At 40.3% G+C, this 21,932-nt stretch overlaps 1 protein-coding gene across 1 annotated transcript; it reads left to right on the forward strand.

Moving 5' to 3' along the window:
* The first annotated feature begins 4,299 nt into the window (after window positions 1–4,299).
* DDX43 (DEAD-box helicase 43) lies at window positions 4,300–21,706 on the forward strand. The gene is made up of 16 exons (XM_044237886.1): window positions 4,300–4,546; window positions 6,559–6,614; window positions 8,383–8,512; window positions 9,497–9,628; window positions 10,871–10,952; window positions 12,482–12,638; window positions 13,284–13,402; window positions 13,824–13,934; window positions 14,524–14,665; window positions 15,639–15,739; window positions 16,952–17,039; window positions 18,684–18,811; window positions 19,013–19,122; window positions 19,841–19,979; window positions 20,916–21,003; window positions 21,590–21,706. The coding sequence occupies exons 1-16, from the start codon at window positions 4,300–4,302 to the stop codon at window positions 21,704–21,706; spliced, it is 1,947 nt and encodes a 648-aa protein (XP_044093821.1).
* The last annotated feature ends 226 nt before the right edge of the window (window positions 21,707–21,932 follow it).

Here is a 21,932-nt window from a genome sequence, read left to right on the forward strand (position 1 = left end):
GCTCGCTTTCTGAGGCTGAGGGGGTGGAGAGGAAAATAGAGCTGCGGACTGGGGCAGGTTTAGCTTCGTAGTCTCCCGAGCGGGAGAAGTCCCCCTCTCTGCTCCAGACCCCTCCCGGAGGTCAAGGTGTGAGCTAGTGGAACCTTCAGTCTAAAGAAAGAACGCGCCAGCTCCTGGGGTCCTCCCGTCAAACTCGCACTTGAATTCCGCCTTTTATCTTTATCCGTGCCTGGAGGGGAAAAGTAGACAGCTGACCCCAACCTGAAATCCTCACAATCATCCTCATTTTCTGCTTGCTGAGAGAATGTTCTTCCAGGTCCTAGTTGGGATATAGAGTAAAAGGTTTCACTCCCCACCTCCATCGCAAAGTGCTTAGTAGCACAGATTTTGTGGGGACAGGGGATTCATTTTGCTCTAATTTAGGAATAATTTAAAATACAGAAAAGTACCTGTAATTAACCATTTTAGATACGTCTTTCCTCAGCACCTCTCACCAAGTGAGAAAAGAGAATATTGGAATGTTATTATTTATTGGTCAAGTGCCCAAGGGGCAAAAATTAGCTTATCAAATTAAAAACAAAACTAAAATGAAAAACTTGACACAGAATTCCTCTTTTCAAAAATGGACTGTTTTCATAAAGCAGTTTTAGGTTCATAGCAAAGCTGATCTGTAAGTCCACAGATTTTCCCCTCTCCCCTAACACCCAATACACATACTTCCTCATCATCAACATCCGCCAGCAGCATACTGGTACATTTGTTACTATGATGAACGCACATGGACATACCACTACCACTCAAGTCCACAGTTTACCTTAGGGTTCACTCCTGGTGTTAGGGTAATTTTGACCTCATACAATGAGTTAGGAGATATTCCTTCTGCTTCTATCTTCCTCATATTTGGTAGAATTCACCTTTATGTGGCAGGATAAAGGGAAGGAAGTCCTTCAGAAAGTAGAACAATTCTGGGGGTGCCTGGCTGGTTCAATCCATAGAGCATGCGACTCTTCATCTAGGAATCAGGAGTTCAAGCCCCACATCACATGTAGAGATTATTAAAAAAACAAAAAAACGGGGTGCCTGGGTGGCTCAGTGGGTTAAGCCGCTGCCTTCGGCTCAGGTCATGATCCCAGAGTCCTGGGATCGAGAGGGATCGAGCCCCGCATCGGGCTTTCTGCTCAGCGGGGAGCCTGCTTCCTCCTCTCTCTGCCTGCCTCTGCCTACTTGTGATCTCTCTCTGTCAAATAAGTAAATAAAATCTTTTAAAAATAAACCAATGGGGGCGCCTGGGTGGCTCAGTGGGTTAAGCCGCTGCCTTCGGCTCAGGTCATGATCTCAGAGTCCTGGGATCAAGTCCCACATCGGGCTCTCTGCTCAGCAGGGAGCCTGCTTCCTCATCTCTCTATCTCTCTCTCTCTGCCTGCCTCTCTGCCTGCTTGTGATCTCTCTCTGTCAAATAAATGAATAAAATCTTAAAAAAAAATAAAAAATAAAAATAAACCAATGAACAAAGAAAATAAACAATACTGAAAATTTAAAACTTCTGCTCTGTGAAAGACATTGTTAAGAAAGTGAAAAGACAAGGGGTGCCTGCTTGGCTCAGTTGCCTTCTGCCTTTGGCTCAGGTCATGATCCCAGGGTCTTGGGATCAAGCCCCCTGTTGGGCTCCTTGTTCAGTGGGGAGCCTGCTTCTCTCTCTGCCACTTCCCTTGCTGTGTGTCCTCTCCCCCTCTCTTTCTCAAATAAATAAATAAAATCTTTAAAAAAAAAATAGGAAGGAAGGGGAAAAAAAGAGTGAAAAGACAAGCCACAGACCCAAAGTGCTTAGAGGGAAATTTATAACCTTGAATGCATATATTAAAAAAGAAGAAAAATCTAAAATCGGTCATCTGAGTTTCCATCTTACTTAGGAAACTGGAAGAAGAGAGGAGCACATTAAATACACAATAAGCAGAAGAAAAGAAATATAAAAATTAGAGTAGATATCAGGGCCACCTGGGTGGCTCAGTTGGTTAAGCATCTTCCTTCCGCTCAGGTCATGATCCCAGGATTCTGGGATCTAGCCCTGAGTCAGGCTCTGCTTGGGGGGAGCGGGGGAGTCTGCTTCTCCTTCTCCCTCTGCCCACTGCACCTCCCACCCCGCTCCTGCTTCCTCTCTCTCATAAATAAATAATAAAATCCTAAAATAAAAAAATTAGGGTAGATATCGATTGAATAAAATTGAAAACAGGAAATCAGTAGAGAAAATGGATCAAATCAAAAGCAGTTTCTTTGAAAAGAGCAATAAAACCATAAACTTCTAGCCAGGCCAACAAAGAAAAAAAAGAGACAAGACATAAATTACTAATATCAAAAATGAAAAAGGGGACATCACTACATATCCCATGGACTTTAAAAAAATAATGAAGGAGCATTATGAACAACTCTATGTCCACAAATTTGACAATTTAGATGAAAGGGATCAATTCCTTGAAAGGCACCATCTGCCCAAACTCATAAGAAGAAATCAGTTGAATAGGAAAGACAAAAAGAAATTAAATCAACACTTAACTTTACAAAACAGAAAGCATATATTCACTGGTGTTTTCTACAAAACATTTTAAAAAGAAAATATACCATATTTTAGCATAGTTTAAAATAGAAAAATTTAGATACATAAAATTCCATCCAAGAAAGGACTGGTTAAAGAAGTGGTAGCAGGGGTGTTTGCAAAGTTCTATATATATATTTTTTGACCTGGGTCATGGTTACACAGGATTCACTTCATGATAATGATTTCTTTAAATTTTATTTATTTTAGTAACCCCAACCCAATGTGGGGCTCAAACTTATGACCCCAAGATTGAGTCGCACTCTCCCCCAACTGAGCCAACCAGTTTCCCTTTGCTGCATAGTTTTTTATTAAGTTATATCTTTGTTCTATGTACTTTCTGTATGTATAATATATTTCACAATAAAAGTAGCTAAAATTAATACATCTATGTTTAGGAATACTGTGAAATACTATACAATCAATAAAAGAATAGGGTAAACCAAAGAGAAGAAGGAGAAGGAAGAGGCGGAGGAGGAGGAAGGGGGTGAATATATACAAATTTTTTACAATCTCCTCCAGAAAATAGATGATAAAGGAAAACTTCCTAACTAATTAACCCTGTACGAAAACCAAAGACTTTGTAAAACTACAGACCTCTTTCTCACGGACCTAGATGCAAAAATCCTCAACAGAATATTAGGATTAGATTAGATTGGATTAAACTAGACTAGATTAGATTAGAAATCTAATTCAACAAAATCCCTCTCTAAAGGTCATTAATACTATCCATTTCATATTAAGGATTAGATAATGATATTAAATATGAGACACATTTATACTTTTATCTATTTTCTGGGTGCTTTAGTAGCACCATAATCCCATTAAGAGTTACAGTTAATCCCATGTGAGTTAACCTATTCAACCTGTATGGACCAGGTTTAGTTAACGGTTTTTCTTTTTTTCATTCCCCAGCACAACATACTAGATAACTACTTTGATAGGTGAGTGAACTGAGATTTGTTTAGATAATTCAGAGATCCTAATCAAAGAAGGGGCACTCCTAGCTGACTTACAGCACTGAAATACTGTGTTCAGCCACAGAGCCACCGTGCAATGATGGGAGTGCTTCAAGCATTTATTAAATTTATTTCGTTAGCTCTAATACTACAGCAACCATTCAGGTCAAGTGTTGTGTGCAGTGTCGAAGCACCATTTTTAGTCCAGGGGTTTTTAAGCTGTGAGCCATTTTATTTTGTGGATTACAACCAATATTTTAAAAATGAATATAGGGTTAAGTATATCAAGTGCTGCTCTGATAGCAATAGCAAATGCTGTTTTGTCACCCTTCTGTTTCAAATTTTTTTATGTATATACTGGGTCATGTTGCAAAAGGGACTGATGTTTACGAGTCACTGAGATGGGTACTTGGAATGGGAGTTCAGCAGGGCAAAGCAAAAAGGGAGACCCGGGAGTCCCACGCCTGAAAAAGAACACGAAGCCGGCGCAATGACACGTTCAAGGAGCGCTCACACGTTAAAGAGAGTGGATTGGTCAAACCTTCAGAGTCCCGCCCACGACGTCTCCTGCACCAATGGATGTGCGGCCAGGGCGGGGCGGGGCGGGGCAGGGGCGGGTCGAGCCGCGAGCGGGCTTCTTAAGTAGCGGCTGCGTGGATGCACTAGTAGAAAAATCTACGACGGCACGGTGGAGTGGTGTAGAGCCAGACGGGAGCGACGTCGGACGCGCCGGATCTTCCTCACGGAACCATGTCAAGGCAAGAAGGAGGCGCTAACGCCTCCTCGTGGGTCGTTGCCTCCCGGCGAAGCTCGGCAGTGTTCCGTGCTCCGGAAAGGAGGCCGGTGGAGGACCCGAGTCCGAGAGGTTTGGAGGCCCGTAGGGGCGGCAGAGGTGGCGGCTTGAAGAACTCCGGCCTCCAGCAACCTGTGACCGCGGGCCTCCGAGAACCGCCGCTTTGCTTTGGATTGAAGAACGTGTGGGTGGGCGCTGTGATCGGTGAGTGAAGAGGATGGGTGTGCCGGGCAGGGCCGGGGGCGGAGCCTGGGCTAGGCGTCCAAGCCCCACTCTCCTCGCCTCCGATCAGCCGCCACTTAATGAATTCAGGACTTGACCTGGGTTATTCATAATACCTTAGGATGCTGTACTTAGTCATTTAATGCACATTTGATATTTCGTGGAGACGATATTTTGGTAGAACAAACAGATGTATGAAAATCTTTGGGATGAAAGGTCAAGTCTTTTCGCAGTTTACCCCCAAATGAACAACAAAGCAGTCCTGAGTACAGTCTGTTCCTTTGGGCACCATTTAGAGCCATTGAACAAGGTTTAGGATATTATGGGGTTGTTCAGACCATTGGCCATATCTTGCACTTAGTTTCTTTTATTGAATATGATTTATCTGCTGAAAAACAGGATCTTTTTTCTTGGTACATCTTGAGTCTTCCAAATTCACCTTTGAGAAACATTTAGAAACAATAGGAATAGAGATTTGCCCCCATTTGTGACCATTAAGACGGAGGATAAATTCCAACATTTTCCCTATTAGGTATGGGAGCTAATACTTTGTTTACCCTCTTTTAAACCTGGTTTAAAAACAATAACCACATTTTTTTAGGCTGCTATTAAATAGAGCATTAGGAGACTGATTGCTAGACCAGCTAGAGATCAGTGTTCCTTCAAGAAGGCTCAGGCTCAAAGATCTGACAATTGATGCCCTTTAAGTGAAAGCCACTAGGTTTGCGCTAAAAATCACTCAACACTTACTGAGCTCCTGTGACAGTGCTAGATGGCAACTGCTTAATGTTGGTCTGGAACTACTTTTTTTTCCTTAGTGTAGTTTAAAAAAAATTAAGCTTGATTTTAGGGTTACAGTGTGCGGTACAGTACTGTTAACTGTAAGAACAATGTTGGGGTGACAGAGCTGTAGAATGTTTTCATGTTGCATGACTGAAACTACCCATTAAACAACTAACTTCCTATCTCCCCCTTTTCCCATCCCTGGAAAATACCATTCTATTTTGTTTCTTTGTTGGACTACATTAGATACCTCCAAGAAGATCATGCACTATGTGTTTTTTGTGATTGGCTTATTTCATTTAGCATAACTGTCCTCAAGTTTTATTCATGTTACAAATGATAGAATTTCCTTTTTTAAGGCCTAAATCTTCTCTAGCATGTTTATACTATGTTTCTTCATCCAGTCATCTGTTGGTAGACATTTAGCTTGGTTCCACCTCATGACTATTGTGAATAATGCTGTAATGAACATGGGAGTCTAGATAGCTCTTTGAGATAGGTTTCCTTTGGATATAGATCCATAAATGGAATTGCTAAATCCTATGGTAGTTATATCTTTAGTTTGGGGGGGCACCCTGCGTGCTTGCACCAATTTATATTCCCACCAAGAATGCACAAGTCTTCCCTTTTCTGCACATTCTCACCAACACTTATCTCTTATATTTTTTAAGATTATTCATTTATTTAAGAGTGAGAGAGCAGAGCAAGCGTGCATGAGTGGGGGGAAGGGGCAGAGGGAGAAGCAGATTCTCCACTGAGTAGGGAGCCAGACAAAGGGGGCTCCATCCCAGGACCCAGAGATCATGATCTGTGCTGAAGGCAGCCACTTAACCCACTGAGCCACCCAGATAACCCTCTTGTATTTTTCTTTCTTCCCTTCTTCCTTCCCTCTCCCATTCCTTCCTTCCTTCCTTTCTTTCTTTATTTCTTTCTTTCCCTTTTTAAATATTTTATTTATTTATTGGAGCGAGAGAGAGACAGAGATAGCGAGAGTGAGAAGCAGGTTCACTGCTGAGCAGGGAGCACAATGCGGGGCTTCATCCCAGGACCCTGGGCTCAAGACCTAAGCTGAAGGCAGTCACTTAATCAACTAAGCCACCCAGGTGCCCCACTCCTTTCTTTTATTTTCAATAGCCATTCTAATAGGTATGAAGTGATACCCAATTGTGATTTTTATTACAACTTTTAAAAAATTTTATTTTTAAAAATAGGTCGTGGGGGGTCAAAAATAAAAGACATCCAAAGTACAACAAACACGAAAATACAGGTAAGTGGTCTGAGATCTTAATTCCTCAAAGAGTGTAGTTCTTTTCTAACTCTAATTTTTGTTTAGTTATTAACATAACTGTAGTAATTTAGTAGCAATGTAGTAATTTCACATACTGTGGTCCATTCCAGGTCCAGGTTTTGTGACTCCTGGAGGAAAAATCTTTACAGATAATCTCCACTGACAAATGAGATCTCTGAGGGAATATTCATTGTGCACTTCCTGGCTCTCATGTCTCAAACATTGACCCACCCCTGTGTTCCCAGTCTCAGCAGCAACATCATTCACCCAGTCCCCAAGCCGGGAATCTCCGATTACTTCCTGTTCCTTATCCTGTAACCAGTGCTTTCTCTTTCCTGTGTTTCTCAAGCAGAATCCCATCATTTGGGCGGTTCTCCCCTAACGGTTCACCCTGCTTCCAGTCTTATGCCCTTTAACCATCCTCTACCATGACCAGGACAATAATTGTCTTCATAATTTTTCTTTTCATGCATAAAAACTTTTTCTGATATCTCAGGGTCTTAAGAAGTCCAGACTTATTAGCATGGTCCACTTGATCTAGCTCCTTTTCCTTCACTCCCTCCTCGAACTCTCTTTTGAGTGTCACCAGCTGGACTCCTGCCACACTTTCTCCTATCTTAGCTGTTAGAACTCCTGCTCATAAGGGAGGTCTAAGACCTTCTGCATCCCCATTCTAGGTAGGTCTCTTTCCCATCTTCTCAGCATCAGTTTCAGCCTCATTGAAGAACTTCCACAGAGTTGTCTGTAAACAGTGCAAATGGCAAGCTCTGAATCACCAGTCAGACAGCATTTGGTGCAGCAGTTTCTAGTTACTATTGAATCAGTGTGGGTATCTGAGATTATGGACACTGAAAGATGTGACTTGTAGATCTTATCCTCCAAATGTCATCTCAGCCTTGTAGTAAGCTGGTTCCATTACCATATACGTGGTAAAAGTAGGGCATTCCCTCAAGTTCAAGAGTTCCTGTAAGTAACCTGACAGTTCAGTCAGCTGGTATTTATATACCACAAAGACAAATCCCTACAGTTGAGCAAGATTTGCCAAATTACTATTTGATAGTTAAGAGGACAGATTAACACCTTAATCTTCTAAAACTGGTTGCTGAATTTATTCTCTAGTGGTCACAGTAGCTTTTATTTACTTTTCTAAAAGATTTATTTACTTAAAGTGAGCGGGAGGGAGAGAGAATCTGAAGCAGACTCTACACTGAGCCTAGAGACCAACGTGGGACTCACTCCCACTGTGCTGGGATCATGACCTGAACTGAAACCGAGAGTCAGATGTTTAACTGACTGAGCCACCCACACACCCCTGTCACAGTAGTTTTTAAATTTAGATTGTCCTGCTCCTTTTCATCCAAACAGGGGGTGAGTCTCAGGATAAATTTGTTGACTGTACAGTGCCCTCAAAAATTAGAAATTAAGGGTGGCTCAGTCATTGGGTGTCTGCCTTCGATTTGGGTCATGATCCCAGGGTCCTGGGATGGAGCCCCACATGGCGGGGGCTCCTTACTCAGTGGGGAGCCTGCTTCTCCCTCTCCCACTCCTCCTGCTTGTTGTGTCCCCTCTCTTGTTGTATCTCTATCAAATAAATAAATAAAATCTTTTTTAAAAAATAGAAATTAAGATACTGATAGCAATACTATATTTCCTTTAAATTTTTATACTGTTTGTAGCTGAGTGATTTTTGGATGTGGGGGGCATGGTAAGGGGACTTCAGTCTCACCTATTTTTCTGCTGCATCTAGATAATAAAAGGTCATTCAGAAGAAGCAGAGGTCAGAATCTTTGGTGACAAAGTGATGCAGGCAAAGGCCAAAACAGTGATAGATAATCTTGTTAAAAAACAAGAAAATTACAGTTCAAAGCTCAGAACTGGTAAGTAATTTTTGCTTACTACATACAGCCTTGTAAAATTTAAAAAATTGCATTCAGTGTTATAAGGCATTATAGTTGAGGCTTCTATTGACAACAAAGCTTCAGATTGCCATCATTAAATCTTATCTGCTAGGGACTTTTTTTTTCTTTGAAATCCCAGAATACTGTTTTCCTCAAATTAAGACACTTAATCTCTGCGGTGAAGCCTAGCAGTTTTACTTTTAGCCACAGATAGGTGAAAACAAAAATAACCTTTTAATACATTCACTCTTAATGGTAGAAGGATTATTCTGACCTTCTGATTCTATGGTCTCTTCCTCTCTGGAACGTAACTGATTTTGGAAAAGTGTCTAGTTATTTGGTATTTAAAGACTCTCTAGGGTACCTGGCTGGCTCAGTCAGTATAACATGCGATTCTTGATCCTCTAGTCACGAGTTCAAGTCCTAGGCTGGGTATAGGGTTTACTTAAGAAAAATCTCAGATTTTGTTAAAATCAAAACAAAAACAAAAATTCAGACCTGCTTGGACTTGAGCCATTTCCAGAAGCAACATGAAAGTAAAAAGAACTGCATCTTAGGTTCAGAGGGCAGCGTTGCCTCATATAGTGTTTCTTGGGAAGGGAAATTTAGGAAAGCCTTTAAAACTCTTCATCTGTTAACCTGGGGGGACATCTGGCTCACAGGATTCTTATAAGCTTAACATGATTTATCAGCAAACACTAGGCTCTCCTAATTTTCCTTCTCTTCAATAAATGTATTTTCCTCATTTATCCTCATAATCTGGTATTATCCTCATAAATATCCTCATAAATATGGTAACTGACAAACCATGACTACTACTGTCATAGCATTGGAGTACTAAAACCCACATTTTATATTTTAAGCATTATTGTCTGGTTTTTAAACAAAATAGTAAAGTGGTTTGGGGGAATATGTACAATTAGGATTTGTTTTGAAACTAATTCGATAAAAATATTTTAACAGATGTTGTTGCATTCCAACCTTCTGTTGGAAGAGATGTAAAGACAGATAGTAATGTTACAGAGAATCAGCCATTGATTGATTGGGATCAGATTCGAGAAGATGCTTTGAAATGGGGGAGAAAAAAATGGGAAGGTTAGTGCTATATCCAAACATTTACATGTAGTGTTGATGTATCACTTGAGGTGTTGTTGTTTTTTTTTAGCCTCATGAGGTTTTTATCCTCTAAAATGTCTTATTTCTAGTAATGAAATTAATATGAAAAATGATAATAAAGTATTAAGTGCTACAAATAGTCTCTAGGGAAAGATTTTTTTCTATGTTGTCTGTGCTGTAATCTATGCTCTAAGTGGGAAATTAAAATATTATACTTAACATTTTGTCTTATATGAGGTAACTCACAGCAGGAGTTTAATAATAAATGGAAAGAAAATGGGGCATAAGGGGAAAATGAAGGCGATAAACATGCCAACCATAAGTGGTTTAACATTGTTGCCTACGGTTGAATAAAAATTGATCCTGGAGTGTCCTGGTTGACAGCGGCAAAATAAAAAGGAAAAACTGTTTAATAAAGAAAGAAATATAGTTCTTGAGATTTGGGTTTGTTCATTTGCTTTAGTTTTAGATGAAAGTCTCACCTGGAATTATATACAGAGTTTTATGTTTCATGTTATAGTCACTAAATTTCAGGGTAAATTCAGGTAACAATTCTGGCTATCAGAGTGAGGCGGCAACACAACCTTTATTAAAAATTTAAAAGCTAATGCACTGATAGTGACCAATATTAACAATGATTAATTCAGGGGTTGGTCTATCTGCATGTTGTTACCAGTGCCACCTGGACAGGATATGTGGTGGGGAGATATGGAGTAGGGAGGCCAGATTTAGATTCGGAGGAAGTTTGCGAGGCATATAAGAAAACAAAAAGTAGCCTCAGAAAGTGGAAAAAGAAATACTCTATTCCTAGACAGAAATGGGACAGACCATCAAAAGAAAAGAAAAAAAAAATCAGTCTACCGTGTGTTAGAGAAGATTAATCAATTGGGATGATTGTCTTGTAAGCCATACTTCCTTTCTTTTTTTTTAACTATGAAAAATGTTATATTTGTTATAAAACAAGTAATTTCATCCCAACTTAAGAATAATAAAAATTGTACCAATACATACAGCTTTCTTTTTAACGATGGGTTTTTTAAAAATTCTTTATCTATTTTTTTCTTTTATATTAAACTTAATTATTAAAATTCTTTCTTGGGTAAAAAATGTGATCAAAAGGTAAACTAAAACAAGTATTTTAGTTTGATTTCTGTTACTTTGAATACGTTTCAGTGAAATGTAAATTCTGATAATTTATCGAAGTTTTAATCTTTGTCCCAGATCTACCGCCAATTAAGAAAAACTTTTATGTGGAGTCAGAAACAACAAGTTCAATGTCCCAGGTGCAAATAGACACTTGGAGGTGGGTGCTTTTATTGCCTTAAGTATTTGTATAGTTGCTACTCATTAGGGAAACCTTTAAAGTGATTACATTTGAAGGCTACACCTCTGGTGTTAACATGAACTGGATTGCATCCTACATGATATTTTAGAGCATTGCTCTCCAATAAACCTTTCTGCAAAGATGGAAAAAGGGCTATATTTGTGTCTGATAGAGCAGTCATTATCTATCTAGCTATTGAATACTTAAAATATGACTAGTATAATGGAGGAACTGAGTTTTCCATTTGAGAGCTTGTTTGAAGGTTCTAAGCAGGGGAGCGCAGCTACTCATATACCCTTGACCGAAGAACGGTCCTCTCCTCTATCGGGGAAGGTTGTCCTCTTCAACCGAGCGTGCAGCTTCGGGAGGGATGCACATGGAGCGGGGAGGGAGGAAGGGGACACCCGCCTAGCCAGCCAGATCAGCCGAATCAACCCTGGCGATCAATGGGGTGACAGATGTTGCAGCCAGATCGCCCTCACATCCGAGTTTTCCATTTGAAATTTTAAAAGACTCATTTGGTTAGTGCCTGTTGTATTGGACAACACTTTTAGAGAATTATTTCTACAACTGTTGAAAAAGAGTTGATTCAATGCATTTCTTTTTTTTTTTTTTAAGATTTTATTTATTTATTTGACAGAGACAGATCACAAGCAGGCAGAGAGGCAGGCAGAGAGAGAGAGAGGGGGAAGTAGGCTCCCCACTGGGCAGAGAGCCCGATGTGGGACTCGATCCCAGGACCCTGAGATCATGACCTGAGCCGAAGGCAGCGGCTTAACCCACTGAGCCACCCAGGCGCCCCGATTCAATGCATTTCTTATTCTTCAGTACTTACTATCTGGAATTAAAGGTCCTGACAGCAACATTTTTTTTTCTCTCAAAGTCTGTTGTAAAACTAAGTATGGTATAGCAGAAAGAAGAGTTATTCTAGCCCAGACTTTGGATAAGTAACTAATGATCACCTGTCAAAGGAGAATGATTGCCATTTAGCAGAATTGTTGAGGACAAGGTTCCGTACATATTTTTGTGTCTGCAAAGTCTGATTTGAATCATGAAGTATGTGATTTTCAGGCTCTATTCCTATTTCCATGAAATTTCACTGGCCCCTTCATAAAATGGAATTTTTCCCCTCTTTTTTTTTTAAAGATTTTATTTATTTGACAGAGCATGAGTAGGCAGACTGGCAGGCAGAGGGAGAGGGAGAAGTAGGCTCTCCACTGAGCAGGGAGCACAACGTGGGGCTCGATCTCAGGACACTGGGATCATGACCTGAGCTAAAGGCAGACGCTTAACAACTGAGCCACTCAGGCACTCCTTTTTTCCCTTTCTGATAACTATTCTGATTAGAAAAAGATGTGTTCACTTCTATTTCTTTGTGGCTACATCTTACTGTAACTTTATAGTTGCAGTTGAATTTCTAGATACAATGAACTAATGCTGGCAAAAATTTCTGGCTTAGGGAATGAAGTGACTAAAGCCGCTAAGATTTGTTCTATTTTTCCTTAAAGGAAAGAAAATTATAATATAATGTGTGATGACCTGAAAGAAGGTGAGAAGCGTCATATACCCAATCCTACCTGTAAGTTTGAGGATGCTTTTCAGTGTTTTCCTGAGGTTATGGAAAACATTAAAAAGGCGGGCTTTCAAAAGCCAACACCGATCCAGGTATGCTTTTTTCCCTTTCTTTCTTTAATTCCAGTATTTTGCTGACAGTTCCCCCCACCAAACAATATCTGATTAATTTTTTTAAAGATTTTTTATTTATTTATTTGACAGAGAGATCACAAGTAGGCAGAGAGGCAGGCAGAGAGAGGGGAGGAAGCAGGCTCCCTGCTGAGCAGAGAGCCCGATGCGGGGCTCGATCCCAGGACCCTGGGATCATGACCCGAGCCAAAGGCAGAGGCTTTAACCCACTGAGCCACCCAGGCGCCCCATCTGATTAATTTTTTAAAGATTTTTTTTTTTTTGAGAGAGAGAGAGTACAAGTATGGGGGTGGGGAGGGAGGAGGGAGAAGCAGACTCCCCATTGAGCAGGAAACCCACTGTGGGGCTCCATTCCAGGACCCTAGGATTATGACCAGAGCCCAATGCAGACCCTTCACGGAGCCATGCGGGCACCACAATATCTGATTATTAGATGTTAAATCAGCAGGGAGTAACTATCCCTTCTGAGCATTCCCCTGAAACCCCCCTGTACCACCAGTGCCTAGCACTTAAAAATGTTTATTGAAAGAAGTTTGGGCCTAGGAGAGGAGGGGCATGTGACTAGAAGATATACTTTTAATTTTAATGTTGATCTTTCTTTTTTAGTCGCAGTCATGGCCAATAGTTCTACAGGGCATAGATCTTATAGGAGTAGCCCAAACTGGAACAGGGAAGACATTGTCCTACTTAATGCCCGGATTTATACACTTGGACTCACAGCCTGTGTAAGAATTTCTGCAGCGGGGTTCTCTTTATGGGGGGTTAGCATATATGGATACCAAAAATGCAAGTTTCTTTTTTGTCTGTTGCATTGGTCAAAAAGTAATGCCAAGCCTCAGGGAAATGCACTTGTACTGTGGTGGTGAAGGTATAAATTGTCAAAACATTTTCAGAAAGCCATAGGTAGTCTTAATAGTGAAATACTAATGTTTAAATTATCATTTCCAATTGGTTGAGACAATGTTGACCATGCTAAATGAAAAGACTGGTGTCTGAGCCCTTGGGAGTTTTTTGGTGCGCTGTTCTTCAATATTTTTACATGTTTTGTAAATGTATGTGACATCCATTGCTACAGATTCTGAAAGCACTGAACAAATATACTATGTACCTGAATCAGGTACTTTAACAGTTATTTTCTCTCCAAAGAATTAGAGGAGAAAGGAATGGACCAGGCATGTTAGTCCTTACACCTACCCGCGAGTTAGCACTTCAAGTAGAATCTGAATGTTCTAAGTATTCATACAAAGGCCTTAAAAGGTAAGTCATCTTTGTCCCTTCTTGCATCTGCATTTTTTTTATTTATTTATCAGAGAGAGAGAGGGAGAGAGCACAGGCAGACAGAATGGCAGGCAGAGGCAGAGGGAGAAGCAGGCTCCCTGCTGAGCAAGGAGACCGATGTGGGACTCGATCCCAGGACGCTGGGATCATGACCTGAGCCGAAGGCAGCTGCTTAACCAACTGAGCCACCCAGGCGTCCCTTGCATCCGCATTTTAATAAATCCTAGTTTTATACATTCTCCCTATTATTTTTCACACATGTAGAGAATCTGAATGGCTTAGCATGGGTCAGGCATTGATTTGATCAGTCCAAATCAATGGTAGCAGGGGCAGTGAGGTCAAGTAACAGTGATGCAAATGTCGCTCTTGAGGACACATCATTGTGGGCTGATGGGTATGGATGGTTTTAGAATGGGGCTAATACTACCCAGAAGGTATCTGATACTCTTTCTGACTTACATACTTTTTACTGTGTTATTTTATACCCAAAATGCTTTGGTTAGTTGGGATTTTGCTTTGTGATGGGACATTCCTTACCTGAACATGAACCTTTTTTTTTTTTTTTAAGTGTTTGTATATATGGCGGTGGAGATAGAAATGGACAAATACAAGATCTGAAAAAAGGAGTAGACATTATTATTGCAACTCCTGGAAGACTGAATGATCTACAAATGAATAACTTTGTTAACCTCAGAAGTATAACCTACTTGGTAATGATGGAGGGTTTGGGATACTGGGAGGAGGAAATGAACTCTTATTAAATTCTTTTTTTTTTTTAAGATTTTATTTATTTATTTGTCAGAGAGAGAGAAAGCGAGCGAGCATGCACACAAACAGGCAGAGGCAGAGAGAGAAGTGGGCTCCCTGCCAAGCAAGGAGCCTGATGTGGGACTTGATCCTAGGACACTGGAATCATGTCCTGAGCCAAAGGCAGTGACTTGACCGACGGAGCCACCCAGGCATACCCCCCACCTTTTTTTTTTTTTTTTAAAGATTTTTAAGTAATCTCTACACCAAACGTGGTGTTCAAACTTACAATCCTGAGATCAAGGTACTCTAGGTCTACTGACTGGGCCAGCTGGGTGCACAGAACTGAACTCTTATTTAAACAGTTCTTTAGAATGGGTGTCCGTTATATAATGGTTTCAAATCCTAGGGATAGTTTCCATTCCCTCTAGTATATTAAAATAAGGATTTTGAGAATTCTGTCTTAGTTTTTTTTTAATAAATGTTGGAGAATGTAGAGATGTATAAAAGAAAATTAAAATCCACGTGGACTTTTTTTTTTTACTCTATTTTTTTAAAGATTTATTTTAGAGAACACATGCACGTGGGGCGGGAGGGGATGGTGGGTGTGGCGCAGAGGGAGAGGGTCTCAAGCAGACTCCTGCACTGAGCCTAGAGCCCATTGTGGGGCTCAGTCCCCAAATTCCAAGGTCAGGCATCCCTCCGTGTGGATATTTAAGACATTTACAGTTTTTCTTAGATCTAGAAACTGTTAGCCAACTTAAAGAATCAAGTCAGTCTATTACAACTGTAGATCACTTACTTTGTCTTGAAGAAACTAAAATAATGGCTTAAGTAATAGGGGAAATGAGAGAACAGTTCCCTTACCATAGTATTCTGTTCATAAAGAGAGCATATTTCCCATATCTAAGGTAGCCGCTGTTGATTTTGATGCAGGTATTAGATGAGGCCGACAAGATGCTAGATATGGGATTTGAACCTCAGATAATGAAGATTTTATTAGATGTACGCCCAGACAGGCAGACTATTATGACAAGGTAGGTGTATGCCTAACTGCTAGTCTGTAAAATAGAAATTGGTGATCTGAACCCTATTCTTTTGGATTTCCACAGAGGATTTTAGAGCATTGTTTGAAGGTGTCTTGAGATCCTCAGGTAAAAGACTTGTCATCATTTAGCAATAGCAACTCAGTGTAACTGCAGAACAATGACTGGGTTTCCTAAGTTACAGATAGACTTTTTTTTTTTTTTTTTTGTAACGGACATTTTAAAAAAAGATTTATTTGACAAAGAGAAAAAGTGAGAGAGCATAAGCAGGGGGAGCCTCAGAGAGAGAGAGGGAGAAGCAGGCTCCCAGGGAGCCCAATGTGAGGTTCAAACCCAAGACTGGGATCATGACCTGAGCGGAAGGCAGATGCTTAACTGACTGAGCCACCAGGCACCCCACAGAGATTTCTATAAAAACCTAAGGGGGGGCCTCTCCTTGGAGAGGAGATTTTATATCATAGTGGTGGTCTCAAATTTGAATGACCACCTGTCCTTGGAGATAAACCTTTGATTGCCCAGTAACTTTTTTGTGCAATATAAAACTGAGAAACAATGATTATCATTTAAACACAGACTGATCTATAGACTATCTCCTGGGCTTATATGAACTATGTGCCATTAACATAAAAAATAATAGTATATAATTGGAGAATACATTAAATTTTCTCACTTGTTTTCTTTTTAATACCACCCTCATTTGTTTTTTGCTAATATTCCCATTATTATAATTACTGTGAAAGTACAAAAGGTGATTGCTTTCATAATATATGGATGAAGAAACATTTGAAGTTATATGTCCTTTCATCAGTACACTTCATATGCCTTTATTTTGCATATGCATTTGGTTTTTTGCCTGTTGACAATGAATGCTAACAAAATATTAGGGGTTATTTTTTCTGTTTTTCTTTAATGAAGGCCAAGAAAAAACTAATCTATGAATTCATTTTAGATTATTAGAATTTAGGTTAGAATTTAAGGTGTAGGTCTCCTTTACCTTATAAACCTTATTTAAAGGTTTCATGTAGTAGCTTTGTTATAGTTGAACTATTCTTTGTGAAACATACATTGTCTGTAAAGTCTCCCTTATTTAAAAGTACTCAGGGTGTCTTTCATGGGTAATCTGGCTCATAGCATCCTTGGAAAAACTTAGTAATATTTGACTTGTAATACAATTTTAACATTTATATCTTGTTTTATTTCCAGTGCAACATGGCCATATGCTGTCCGTCGCCTTGCACAGTCTTATTTGAAAGAGCCAATGATTGTATATGTTGGTACTTTGGATCTAGTGGTAAGCTTGTTTATTACTATTATAAAAATATTTGTTATGAAAATTTTAGTTACTTTGTGTTTTGGCATATCTCCTCTGCCCGCTCCCTAATTATAAAGACCCTAGATACATATGATTTTATTCATAAATAATTCAGTATACATCTAAGACTAACTTTTAACATCTCAAGTTTAAAATTTTAATAATCCGTTAGTACCATCAAATATCTGTTTCTTATTATTTTCCTGATATCTCATTTTTGTTTAATCTGGTTAAAATCAGGTTTTAAACAAGGTCAATGTAGGTGTATGTATGTAAGTCTGGTGTTGTCTTTTGGTAAAGTCATGATGGATCATTGAGTTCAGATGTCAGTAATTATACGATTCATGAAGGTCTCTTGTATGTATCCCCTCCATTATAAAGTTATCTGGCCTTTCGGGGAGCCTGGGTGGCTCAGTGGGTTAAGCCGCTGCCTTCAGCTCAGGTCATGATCTCAGGGTTCTGGGATCGAGTCCCTCATCGGGCTCTCTGCTCAGAAGGGAGCCTGCTTCTCTCTCTCTCTCTCTCTCTCTCTCTGCCTGCCTCTCTGTCTACTTGTGATTTCTCTCTGTCAAATAAATAAATTAAATCTTTAAAAAAAAATAAATTAAAAAAAAAGTTATCTGGCCTTTCACTTAATTGAGATCCGCACTTTCAATTAATCATTTTTTTTTTAAGTGTATTTATTTGACAGAGACACAGCGAGAGAGGGAACACAAGCAGGGGGAATGGAAGAGGGAGAAGCAGGCTCCATGCCGAGCAGGGAGTGGGATGCTGGGCTTGATTCTGAGACCCTGGGATCATGACCCTAGCCAAAGGCAGACACCCAACAACTGAGCCACCCAGGCTCCCCTCAGTTAATCGTTATTGGAAAAAATGACCTTTTACTTAATCACCAGTAATAGTGAAAGATCATTGCCAAGATTCACTTCATCAGATTTCGTGAAAAGTGAGGCTAGAGATGTCATTCTTTACTTTCACTAAATACTATTAAAACCCATTTTAGGGGTGCCTGGGTGGCTCAGTTGTTGGGTGTCTGCCTTTGGCTGGGGTCCTTATCCCAGGGTCCTGCGATCAAGCCTCACATTAGGCTCCCTGCTTGGCAGAAGGCCTGCTTCTCCCTCTTCCACTCCCCCTGCTTGTGTTCCCTCTCTCACTGTGTCTCTTTATCAAATAAATCTTTAAAAAGAAATAATAAAAATAAAACCTGTCTTACCTCTGGGTTAAAAAATTGTATCAATGATATTTTGAAATTTTGCATTAAGTTGTCAAAATCCTGAGTGGGAATTCTTGTGTCCTAAGCTAATCATCTTCCTTTATGGTAAGGACTGTGCCCAAATTCATGATGAAAGTTTGGCCTTACTCCATGGTTCTTTTCCAACAATAGTAAGCAATTACTTTAAACGCACTGCCAAGCATTCAAGTTTCCAGCTCAGCTTGGGTGAATGAGCAAGAAGCAAAAGGCTGAGCTACAAGTCTGAGTAGGTACAGGTCATTTTGCAAGGACCTGCCTCTTCTTGTTAGCAGTTTATTAAAACTTAACCAGAGATAGAAATAGACGTATTCTGAGCCAATGTATAGGATTTGCCCATCAGTTTTGACGTACTGTGATCTTTATTCCTTTAGGCAGTAAGTACCGTGAAACAAAACATAATTGTCACCACGGAAGAAGAGAAACGCTCTCATATCCAAACTTTTCTAGAAAGCATGTCTCCCAAAGACAAAGTCATAGTGTTTGTCAGCAGAAAAGCTGTGTAGGTATTTTTCTTTTACATCCTTAAATCATCCATTTGATTTGTTTAGCATTAGCTCTCTTTGCATATAAATTTCAAAAGGGGGATTGCATGCATTCTAGTATGTTAATTCAGTCTTTTACTAATACAAGTAAAACTAGTGAATTTTCTGGTGGCATCAGAAGAAGCACTTCAGATTGCTGACTTCGTCTTTTGCTTCAGGGCTGACCACCTGTCAAGCGACCTGATTCTGCGACAGGTATCAGTGGAATCCCTTCACGGTAACAGGGAGCAGAGTGACCGAGAGAGGGCATTAGAAAACTTCAAAACAGGTACATTTATGCAAGTTGTTACTTGTGGCCGCTGAAGGGTGCAAGGCCTGGGCATGGCTGAATGACAGCACCTTTCCATGGAGCCCATTTGTAAGATCTGTCCTCAGCTTGCAGAGCCCAAAATATACTGGTAAGAGCTCTGAATAGTAATCAGATCTTCAGAAATTCAAAGAGCAAATATTTCAACCTGGATATCAAGGTAATAATTTGCAATGGGGTTATTTTCGTTAATTTCCCTGCAAGGCATAGGTCTTTGTCATGTGGTTCAGGTGATTCAGGGGTTGGTTGCTGAACCATGGTGTGTTCTGTGTTGTAATTCGCCAGCAGTTCATTTTTTTTTTAAGATTTTATTTATTTATTGGACAGAGAAATAGATCACACAGGTAGGCAGAGCAGCAGGCAGAGGGAGAGGGAGAAGCAGGCTCCCTGCTTAGCAGAGAACCCCATGCAGGGCTCCATCCCAGGACCCTGAGATCATGACCTGAACCGAAGGCAGAGGCTTAACCCACTGAGCCACCCAGGTTCCCCATAATTCGCCAGCAGTTTAAAAGAAAGTCTATAAATGCCCCTTTCTCATTTTCACTCTCTGAAGTGTTTTAATACTGAAAATAACCGCTCACCTAATTAGATATTAGGGGAAGATTATAATTTTCTGCTATGTCTTGGGTTGGTTTACACCAGCATGTATATTCATGTATATTTTGGTTTTATCCTTTAGGTAAAGTAAGAATATTGATTGCCACAGACTTGGCATCTCGGGGGCTTGACGTCCTTGACATCACACACGTCTATAACTATGATTTCCCCCGGAACATCGAAGAATATGTGCACAGAGTAGGACGCACCGGAAGGGCAGGGTAAGCCCGCAGTGTCTTCCTGTGAAAGGAGCCAACTTTGGGGTGCCTGAGTGGCTCAGTGGTTTAAGCCTCTGCCTTCAGCTTAGGTCATGATCTCAGGGTCCTGGGATCGAGACCTGCATCGGGCTCTCTGCTTGGTGGGGAACATGCTTCCCCCTCTCTCTCTGCCTGCTTCTCTGCCTATTTATGATCTCTCTCTCTGACAAATAAACAAATAAAATATTTTTTTTAAAAAAAAGGAAAAGAAAAGAAAGAAAGAAGCCAACTGTCACTATGCCCTTCACAGGCTATTCTTAGCCACAAAATGGCTTTTCTATTGCCTGTGAATTGTCTGGGCCACCTGCTGTGCTACTTTATCCCTGTCTTAACTGGCCTTTCCCCGAGTCAGCCAGACCCTTTGATTAGCTGCAGCTGTTTCTTATTCCAGTCTCTGCTTTCTATCTGTAGTGTCACACTGAGCTATACCCAGTTGTTCCTCTACTGTCCCCTATAAGAAGATCTTTCTTGCCACTGAGAGCACTACTATCATATCCCCTGCAAGCACGCTGTATAAACAGCTCCAGATTATTGAGTTCTAAATCGGTGTTTGAGTGATGCTAACTTTCAATATATAATACATATTTGGGCTTATGAAAAAGTTGCAGTTTTGCTATTTTTAGTGTTTTGCTAACTGAACCATGAGTATACATCAAAAATCAAATTACGGGGCACCCGGGTGGCTCAGTGGGTTAAGCCTCTGCCTTCGGCTCAGGTCATGATCTCAGGGTCCTAGGATCGAGCCCCACATCGGGCTCTCTGCTCAGTAGGGAGCCTGCCTCCCCCTTTCTCTCTCTGCCTACTTGTGATCTCTCTTTCTCTCTGTCAAATGGATAAATAAAATCTTTAAAAAAAAATCAAATTACATGAGTTCCTTCCCCCCACCCCACCCTTTTATAGGAGGACGGGGATATCTATTACTCTCCTCACTAGAAACGACTGGAGGGTTGCTGGCGAGTTAATTAATATTCTGGAAAGAGCACAACAGGTGAGATTATACAACTTAGAACTCTACCTTGTATCACTTTTCTAATGTTCAGATAATCTCATTGATTCCAAGTATGGGCTTACTGCGTGCCAGGGTAAACAGATGTTCCATGTGTTTGCCATAACATGGCAAAGACAAGGAGCTGTAATCCAGAATTAGGGAGCCTAATCTAATGGGAGTAAGCAGCAGTGGGAATCATAGTGCGGAAGAAGCCAGTGGAGTGGAGGTTGGGAGAATTGTTGTACAAGAATGGGATACAGATTCCAGCAGGGGAACATATTCAGGCCCAACGGACAGAATGCCCCAGAACGTGGCACCAGTTAACGCCTGTTCAAGGCCCTGAGAAGCAACTGAGGGGCCATATGAGCAGGAAGTGGTAGCACCAGGGAAGTTGAAGATCAGTCTGGTTTTCTAGCTGCAAGATAGATTTCAGAGCCTAGCGTGCAAAGAGACACGTTTCATTGTTGGAAAGATGTCATGGAACTGGGGAGATTTGTAACTGAGATGATTTGAAAGTATTTTAGCATATTGTAGAAAAGCTGTTAACAGAAAGAAAAATCTCCTAATAACACATTTAATGTTTCAGAGTATCCCAGAGGATCTTGTGGCAATGGCTAAGAGGTATGAGGCGAATAAACTGAAAAAAGAAATGGAGAAAAAATTGGGGAAACCCCAAGGAAAACCCCAAAAGTTTTATTATTAATGTCCTTGTTGAAAAGTGGTACCAGCCTACTGCGAAGAGGTAAATAACACTTTCAAATTTTAGACTTTCAAATGCCTGCTTTCCTTAACTATGTTGTTGGTGTGTTTATTGAAATCAGCATTATGTCTAAGAGTCATTTACATAAATTATTCAGGGTAATTCTTTACCTATTACCTAAATTCCGGTTAATATTTTTTTTTTCTTTTAAAGATTTTACTTATTAGAG

Source organism: Neovison vison, chromosome 1, assembly GCF_020171115.1.
Source record: "Neovison vison isolate M4711 chromosome 1, ASM_NN_V1, whole genome shotgun sequence".
In the NCBI taxonomy this organism is placed as follows: domain Eukaryota; kingdom Metazoa; phylum Chordata; class Mammalia; order Carnivora; family Mustelidae; genus Neogale; species Neogale vison.

What these genes read in the sequence shown, in the direction of transcription:
- DDX43 (XM_044237886.1), top strand. Translation starts at nt 4,300, where the DNA reads ATGTCAAGGCAAGAAGGAGGCGCTAACGCCTCCTCGTGGGTCGTTGCC. An exon ending in TTGGTACTTTGGATCTAGTG is followed by an intron (nt 17,040 to 18,683) that starts GTAAGCTTGTTT and finishes TTATTCCTTTAG; the next exon opens with GCAGTAAGTACCGTGAAACA. An exon ending in GGACGCACCGGAAGGGCAGG is followed by an intron (nt 19,980 to 20,915) that starts GTAAGCCCGCAG and finishes ACCCTTTTATAG; the next exon opens with GAGGACGGGGATATCTATTA.